At 48.4% G+C, this 9,101-nt stretch overlaps 1 protein-coding gene across 1 annotated transcript; it reads right to left on the reverse strand.

Moving 5' to 3' along the window:
* Positions 1-4,990: 4,990 nt before the first annotated feature.
* On the reverse strand, positions 4,991-8,762 carry LOC124699583 (transketolase, chloroplastic-like). Its single transcript, XM_047231860.1, has 7 exons — positions 8,361-8,762; positions 7,562-7,652; positions 7,353-7,458; positions 6,970-7,252; positions 6,730-6,878; positions 6,079-6,232; positions 4,991-5,959 (listed from the first exon to the last, which is right to left on the reverse strand). The coding sequence occupies exons 1-7, from the start codon at positions 8,760-8,762 to the stop codon at positions 5,003-5,005; spliced, it is 2,142 nt and encodes a 713-aa protein (XP_047087816.1). The 3' UTR covers positions 4,991-5,002.
* Between the last annotated feature and the right edge of the window lie 339 nt (positions 8,763-9,101).

Here is a 9,101-nt window from a genome sequence, read left to right on the forward strand (position 1 = left end):
CTCTGGCTGCAGCCTGTCGTTGCACATCTCCTAGAGGAGCAGATCCTCAACATGAGTCCTGCAAGGACGAAATTAGCGGAGTCTCCGTGTTCGCTCCATCATCATAATGATCTTCTCCGTCGGCATCTCATTCTTCATGATGATCTTATCCGCTTACATCTCCTTTTTCATGATGATCTTCTCCGCCGATATGTCCTTCGTCATCTCGCTCGCCCTAGTCTTCATGCACACCATTTGCTGCCAACGCCTGGTTGTCAGCATGAAACCACGCCTAAGCAGGTGCTCCTCCAATTGTCCGAAATCAGGGTTGATCCAGCGCACGAGTTTGTATGATCGACATATACATTTTATCTGACGCATGTTGCACCGAATCATGTCAGCATTTGCATCTTTCTTGTATCTAGTGATTCGAGCGAAACTCATCGTGAGAACCATGGTTGTCTGCGCATGGTATACTTAGAGCAGAAAATGAGAACCGCAACATGCACACACATGCATGGTCACCGGAAAAATTCGACATGACCTCTCCTAAAAGTAAGACATATAAGTGTGCAAAAATTTGCCGAAACAAAAATGAATTAACATTTCGGCAAACATCCATGCACCACGCCGACACAAAGCAACAACCTTACATGCAAATATTCATGCACCATACAAGCTTCATGTATAAAGATCGTCTTGCCATCACGCACACACCTCCCGCGCAATAAACGCTTCAGCAAAAAGCATCCATACACACTGACGGCTACACAAAATATGCATATGCATATCTCCTCCAACTACTCACCTAGTATATTCGATACCGAGATGAGACCGCGATCGATGAGAGTGGTGTTAGAAAAAAAAGATATGTGGGAGAAGAGAGAATATGGAGAGGCTTCCTCTCACCAACAACTATATATCAACGAAGGTAGGTTCAACAACTACAAAAAATGGAGAAAAGTATGGGCAAAATAGGATGGGAGGAAAGGGGAGACGAGCTGGGTGGAGGAGGCAGAAGAATGAAATGGGTGGTGGTAGGTAGGGGCTGCCATTGCGCCACTAAATATAGTATATTTTTATGTCGTATCACCACGGAAAGGTGAAGTTCTGTGACACATCTCGACCCATGGTGTTTCGGTGCGCCACAAAAATTCTCTGTTTTAGTGGCACATGCACACACACGTGCACCACATAGAAAATTATTTAGTGACGTATGGAAAATTGATACGCCACGAAAAGGCATACCACCTATTGTCAGTTAGCATCAGTGTCATCAGGTTTTTACCCCTGTAGTAAATAATTGATATTGAGTATCTGCCCCCTAGTGGATACTTGATATCTAGTATCTGTCACCGGTTTTCCTGATGATGCGAGGAGAACCTCTTTCGGGCTCTCTATTCTCTGCGTGCGTGGTTTCTATGTTACAAAGACTTTGTATTTCCGTTAGAGCATGTCTAACAAGCCCTTTAAAACCCGCCCACCCTGTAAAAATCCGGCGGGATACGGGATGAGCGCGGTTTAGGCTGTCGGCGGAATACGGGGGCTAGCAAAACCACAGCACCACCCCTTACATATACCGGGCGAAGGTGCGAGTGGGGGTCAAACCCCTCACTCACAACCCTAGCTCCGTCGTGCGCCGCCGCCTCCCCGCTAAGCTCCGGCGAGCAATTCTGAGCCGCTCGCCGCCGCATTTCCACCACCGCTCGCCATGTCTTCACGTTGCTCCAGTTCCGCGTCGCCCGGGAGCGGATCGAAGCGATTCCGCTCGCCGGACAGGCTCGAGGAGGCGTGGCGGCGGCAGTGCAAGCTATCCGCCGCCAGGAGCTGGCGCGCGGCGTGTAGGTACGACGACGCCCTGTACGTGCCGCCGTCGTTCCGCGAGTTCACGCCGGGCGGGCGCTGGTACAAGGAGGATCCGCCGCTTAAGCCGATGAGCGGCCCCGCCTTCGAGAAATGGCACGCCGAATGGGAGAGGAACCACCGGGCAAAGGCGGCGTGGGAGGCGAGCACCAGCGGCGGATTCGCGCCGCCAGCCGGCGAGGAGGCAGAGGAGGCGGAGGAGGGGGAAAACCCCCTCTTCTTGCAGGCGCTGGCCGCGTCCCTCAAGGACGATGCCGACAAGAAGCAGCCGGAGGAAGAAGAGAAGGCAGCGGCCATCGCCGCCGCGCCGTGAAGGAGATGGAGGCGCGGGAGGCGGAGGCGAACGCGGACATCATCTTCCTCAACGACTAGATATGTTCCGAGAAGTCGCGATCTATTAGGATCACGCAATTCTGCATGTATGATTTGTATGTATGATTAACTATGAACTATGAACAAATTTCCTGGGGTTTTAAAATTTTCAAATATACGGGGTTAAATATGGAGTCTGCTAGACGGAATGATCTAGCTATGAGCAATTTTTTGATACGGGGCGGAGAACTCGCGTTTTACGGGGCAGAAAAGTAGAGGATCTATTAGACATGCTCTTATGTTGCAGTAATGAGAAGGGGCAGCCCGTTTGAAGAAAAAAATGACGATCCGTCTCATTTTCTTTATCCACAACTTGTCCAAGATGTTATGATTATTCTTTGATTAATAAAAGTTTCATTTTGAATTCAAAAAAAAGTTTTGCCCAATGGTCATCAGATTTGTATTTCCGCAAAAGAAAATGTAAAAAAAAATAGCCTGACGCGGACTGCTGACCGACTCAAAAACCTCAGGAGACATCTACTACGTACGAGTACAACTCTTGATCGGTTCGTCCTTTTCACAGCGGCGGCGCCCTAAACACGAACGCATCTCTCCCGCCGTCGATGGCGACGCACCGGCACCGAGACCGCCTGAGCGCTCTCCCGGCCGAGGCGCTCGTGCGCATCCTCTCCCACCTCCCGTCCGACGAGGCCGCGCGCGCCTCCACGCTTTCCAGCCCGTGGCGCCGCGTCTCCTACTCCGTCCCCGTCGTCGACCTCGTCGACGGCAAGATACTCAGCCAGAGCCGCCGGGGCAGCGGCAGGTATTTCTTGCCCGTGTGCTTCGACCAGCAGGTCACGGGCGCAGTCCTCTCCAAGGACCCGGGGACGCCGATCCGCGTCTTCCGGCTCCAAGCGCTCGACGCCCCCGCCGACATGCTCGACCAGTGGATCCTCATCGCCGCCACCTCCGGCGCCGAGGACATCGACGTCGAGCTGCGGTACCGGGGCTCCTCCCGCCGCACCATCTGCCCCTTCGGCCGGTCCGCCAGGGCCTCGGCCGACTTCGGCAACGACGTCAGGGGCCGCTACACCAAGACGCCGCGCCAGCTGTTCCGGTGCGACACGCTGCGCCGCCTCTGCCTCACCAACTGGACGCTCGACCTGCCCGCCGGGGGCGTCCTCGTCGCCCCGTCGCTGCACACGCTCCGCCTCAAGCGCATCATGGCGCCAGGCGCAGTGATCCAGCGGCTGGTCGACAGCTGCGAAAATCTCGCCGACCTGAAGCTCGAGGAGTGCCCCAGCGTAGCGGAGATCGCCGTGGCCAGCGCCCACCTGCGGAGCTTCGCCGTCGTCTGCTGCCACAACGCCAAGCTCATCGTGCTGCGCACCAGGCGCCTGCGGTCTCTGCACTACAAGGGCTGCCGCCCACACAACCTGCAGTTCCTCGACGTCCCGAACTACGACGAGGTCGCGGCATTGACCATCGATATCTGCGACGACCTCACAGGCGAAGGGTCACATGAGGTTGCTCCGGTCATGGAGCTCATCAGCCGGTGCAAGAAGCTGAGCTATCTTCACCTTGCCCTACGCCCGTCGATGACTTGCTACAGCAGCGAGTTCACAGCCGTCGCCCGCAGCCTACCCAGACTCCGGAAGCTGGTCCTCAAGGGCTTCATGGCCACGGAGCATGCCATCTGGTCTGTCACCCGTTTAATTGCCGACACCCAACAACTGGAAGTGCTGACGCTGTTTCCTCTCGACCCCATGCGCCCCAAGACGAGGATTGACTACTACACAGATGACGATTCAGATTCAGATACTGACACAGAGAGCTGCTTCATTCAGAACGGCGAAGACCACAACTACTACGTCAATGGGGGTGGTCACGGCTATGGGAATGGCGACGGCCACAACTACGGCAATGGCGATGGTCACGACTATGGGAATGGCAAGACCTGCAAGTACCGCAATGGCAATGGTGGTCATGATTATGACAATGGCAATGTCCACAACCATTATAGTGGCAATGCCCACAACCATTATAATAGGAGTGGCCACAACCATTATAATAGAAGTGGCCACAACCATTATAGTGGCAATGGCCACGACTACGATGATGACGATTACTTTGATGACGACGGTGACTATGATGACGAGGACTATGATGATGGCCACAACTATGACGATGGTGACAACAACAGCAATGGCGACAGCTATGATGCCGGCGATGACTGTGAGATGTATGGGAACATGTGGAAGATGGGCATCCCTTGCTCCAGTCATAACCTGAGAAGCATCAACATTGCTAAATACAGAGGGACTGGCCTAGATAGGATACTTGCAAATTTTCTGCTGTCGAAAGGCAGAGATTTGGAGGAATTCTCGGTGACATTATCAGCTCAACTCTATCCACACAAAGAAGAGATTGCAATGAAGTTTAGATCCTGGCTATGTAATCCTAATGCCACTATAACTTGCAGATAGATGGCAACAAGCTAGAAATAAATACATATATATGTATTATTTTTTTTGAAACGAGGTAAAAGAAGCTTTTTATTCGCTAGAAATATATATGTATCAATTGCTCGAATAAAATTCTCCATAAATTCACTTACGATAATGTTATCGACATTTTATTTGCCATGCGACAGTAATTCAACACAAGTCGCAATAATACAATGGCATCCACATAACTATTGGAAACAAACAAATGTTTCTTAGGCGGACATTGCACTATTTACAGCTCATTAAGTTTCCTATATACTGCAGAACTTGAGAAAATGCTGCTTTATTAAGATATGGCAGGATACAGGAACAAACCTTCATATGGCGACGTGACTGACCCTTTATAGTGATTTGGCTGTTGCAATGACATTTTCTACCGTCAAACCAAGCTCTTTGTATATTTTTCCAGCAGGAGCACTTGAACCGAAACGGTCAATGCCAATGGCTTTTCCTTTTTGTCCGACATACTTCTCCCATCCCAATGTAACACCAGCCTCGATACTAATCCTAGAACTGACATCACGAGGGAGGACACTTTCCTTGTATTCCTCAGACTGCTCCTCAAATAATTCCCAACAAATAAGTGAGACAACCCGGACACATTTCCCCTCCTTCCTCAGCTCATCTGCAGCTTTTGCTGCGATCTCAAGCTCGGAACCTGTGCCAATGAGGATGAGCTCTGGTTTGTTGCCCAGAGAGTTATCAGAAATAACATATCCTCCCTTGGCGGTGCCTTCAACTGATGTGCCCTCCAGCTGCGGGAGTTTCTGCCGAGAGAGTGCAAGGACAGAGGGCCTTTGCCTGTTAATAACTGCAAGCCTGTAAGCCCCCGAGGTCTCAGTACCATCAGCAGGTCGGAGCACTAATATATTTGGCATTGCTCGGAGACTGAACAACTGCTCAACTGGCTGATGGGTTGGCCCATCTTCTCCAAGTCCAATGGAATCATGAGTCATCACATAGATCACTCCTGATCCACATAATGCCGAAAGACGAATAGGAGCTCTCATGTAGTCTGTGAACACGAAGAATGTTGAACAGTAAGGTATTAGGCCAGGGCTATGTAGGGCAATGGCATTACAAATGGCACCCATTGCATGCTCTCTAACACCAAAACGGATGTTTCTCTCTTCAGGAGTGTCTTTTTGGAAATCACCAAACATCTTTAGCAATGTCATGTTTGATGATGCAAGATCAGCACTGCCGCCAAGAAATCCAGGTATTACTTTGGCAAGAGCATTTAAGCACTGTTGAGATAAGTTCCTAGTAGCATCAGCAGGGCTTTCAGGAGTATAGGTCTGCAAAACAAACAAAGAGACGTCAGAATTTTTCGCAATATCTCGAACATATATAATTCTGACACTTCATTTAATATTATAAAGAAACCCATTTTTTGTAGGTTCAGATGAGAACTTACTGGAAGGGCCTTATCCCACTCAGAGGGCAGTTCCCCTGAAATTATGCTATTTAGCTCAGCGGCCTCCTGTTGGTATTTCTTTTCATATTCTGCAAACTTTGCATTCCATTCAGCTTCAAGAGAAGCACCCTCATCAAGATGGTGACGCCAATGACTGTAAGGATTATTTACATAATTAAACTTTAGTGCAGAACAAACAAAGTTCAATATTGTATTAATATGTCCTATTTCCGAACATGAAATTAAGAGCCTTAGTTTAAGTTAAGTCTCCACTGCAGAATTGTTTCCAGCAAGGTTCAGAACAGAGAATTTGAGTTGGCATTCTCCAATAAAAGTAATATGCTATCATGCCAAGGCCATTTCCTAACAACACACACCATTGCCATATAAGATATATATGTACCATTTAAACAGCATCAGAAATAAAAACCATGTCAAGACTGTATGAAGCATGGAACATCCAGAAGAACTCCAAAAAAAAGAACTACTCCCTCCAATCGATAATAAGTGCCATGGTTTTAGTTCAATTTTGAACTAAAATCACGACACTTATTATGGATCGGAGGGAGTACTAGTTTGAATTTCTAACAGAGTTATCTATTTGAGATTACAAATCTCTACAGGTTAGGTTCACCTTGAACTACAATGTACCTTTTCACCTCATCAGGGACATGGAACGGCTCATGCGGCCAGAGAAGATTTTTCCTGGTTGCCTCAACTTCTTTGGAACCTAGAGCGCTGCCATGGACACTGTGGGTGCTTGCCTTGTTAGGAGACCCATAACCAATTGTAGTAGTCACCTACATATACAAAAAAGTTCCTGTTGGCTGTTGTCTGATAAACCTGTATTGAACTGACAAACAAAACAAATATTACTGTCCATTTGCTCACCTTGATAAGAGTTGGCTTATCTTTAACTTCCTTTGCTTCTTTTATAGCTGCACGGATGTCATCATAACCAGTGTTTCCATTCTTCACCCAGATAGTATGCCATCCTAGGGCCTCATATCGAGCAAGCACATCTTCAGTGAAAGCAATATCTGTACTACCATCTATTGATATATGATTATCATCATAGAAGGCAATCAATTTTCCGAGACCCCAATGACCAGCAAGGGAGGCTGCCTCATTCGCAACACCTTCCATTTGGCAACCATCCCCAAGTATGACATACCTAAGACCATCAAGAAAAAAAATCGTATTAACCCTCACCTGTGCACATCAGGATGGTAATTAGTTAATTACATTTGGTCAAGCAAATAAATATTGTTTACGTGTAATGGTCTACGATGGCGAAATCAGGCTTGTTGAAACGAGCAGCCAGATGTTTCTCCGCAAGCGCTAGTCCAACAGAGTTTGCAAAGCCCTGCCCAAGAGGACCTGCACAACATGTGAACAGTTCACCAAGCATAATTTTTTTGCACAGAAAAATAGAAGAAAGTAAACATGATCTAGAATGTTACTAAGTGTACAAGAGGCAAACCAGTTGTGACTTCAATGCCATCTGTTTCAAAATTTTCTGGATGGCCAGGAGTTCTGCTTCCCCACTGCCGGAAAGCTTTCAGATCATCCATCTGTAACAACAAACATGTCTATATAAATAGCATAGATTCAAATCCCTGGTGAGCCACCTGCCATGTATGGGATAGATATGAAATGGAGAAAAATGAATAAGGCCTGGTGCCATAATTCAACTCCCTAGCTTACATGTTTGTTCAATCATTATGAAATAGAAATCTACTTTGAAGTTTCATTTGTTGCTTCAACTACCCTAATTTTGCAAACCATGTAGGATCTAGTTTACTTCATTCTTTTCCAATTATTTCATATATATATGCAGCCCCCTAGAGACGAATATTAATAGTGCAAATAAACAATATGGTGCTATTTATTATATTGTTTTCTATCATCATTTGATGGCACGGGAACTAGTACTTCGGACTGCCAACACTTGATCAAGCTAATAGCGAAACTTAGAAAGTACTACTCCGTACATAAATTTGACAGGGGACTAGCTTCAGAGTTCAGATAGATGCAAAATGAACCACCAATCAGTCAGTTTTCCAACATGCCCACCCAATAGAAATCGCTCCCAGCTAACTGAAATTAGCATCCAATGGTCTTCAAAGATCATTTTAATGTTCCGAACAGAGTTTAACATACTAGCAGAAATGCAGAGTTGTGACGAATCGACATATGCAAGAACGGTTTATGGAAACGAAACATACATGGTATGTGACTCCAACCGAAAATCAACTGAAAAAGTTAAATTTGTAGCTCACCGTGACGCCTTGGTATCCTGCGAGGTGGAGCAGCGCGTAGTGGAGGATGCAGCCGTGTCCGGCGGAGAGCACGAAGCGGTCGCGGTCGAACCAGCCTGGGTTCGTGGGGTTGAAGCGGAGGAACTCGTCGAAGAGGACGTGGCCCAGGGGAGCGCAGCCCATGGGGAGGCCCGGGTGGCCGGAGTTGGCCTTCTCCACGGCGTCCACGGCCAGGAACCGGATGGTGTTCACCGACCGCTCCACCAGCTCCGCCGCCGCCGGCGTCCGGGCGAAGAGCGCGGTCGCCGGTCGGCCGCCGGGCCTGCCGGCGACGAAAGGGCGACGGAAGAGGAGGGAGCCACGGCCGGTCGCCGCCGTGGACGCGGGCGAGGTGGGAATGCGAGCTGGAGTCGGCGTCGTCATGGCTGGCTCTGCGAGGTTTCTCGGGCACGCACGCGTGTCTTGCTGTGTTGGGGAGTGGAGCAGCAGAAGTGAAGTTTGAGTCGCTCAAGTGCGGTGGGATCCATCAATATTTGCACCAAACTGGACAGATGTCACTCCACGTCTCCCCGTCGTTCCTTCTCGAAACAATCAACCTCTCGCGAAATATGCATATACAAACTTTCGTTGACCTGCCAGTTGCATCATCTGTCCATAAATAAGGTTTTTTGGAAGTACTTTATTTTTTGTCTTTGAGTCAAGTTTTTTTATATTACCCAAAAAATGTTTTTTAGATCCATTTTAAATGTAGTTTCATAATGA

The sequence above is a fragment of the Lolium rigidum genome, chromosome 3, assembly GCF_022539505.1.
Source record: "Lolium rigidum isolate FL_2022 chromosome 3, APGP_CSIRO_Lrig_0.1, whole genome shotgun sequence".
Lineage (NCBI taxonomy): Eukaryota > Viridiplantae > Streptophyta > Magnoliopsida > Poales > Poaceae > Lolium > Lolium rigidum.

What these genes read in the sequence shown, in the direction of transcription:
- LOC124699583 (XM_047231860.1), bottom strand. Translation starts at nt 8,762, where the DNA reads ATGACGACGCCGACTCCAGCTCGCATTCCCACCTCGCCCGCGTCCACG. An exon ending in CAGGATACCAAGGCGTCACG is followed by an intron (nt 7,653 to 8,360) that starts GTGAGCTACAAA and finishes TTGTTGTTACAG; the next exon opens with ATGGATGATCTGAAAGCTTT. An exon ending in GCCATCGTAGACCATTACAC is followed by an intron (nt 7,253 to 7,352) that starts GTAAACAATATT and finishes TGATGGTCTTAG; the next exon opens with GTATGTCATACTTGGGGATG.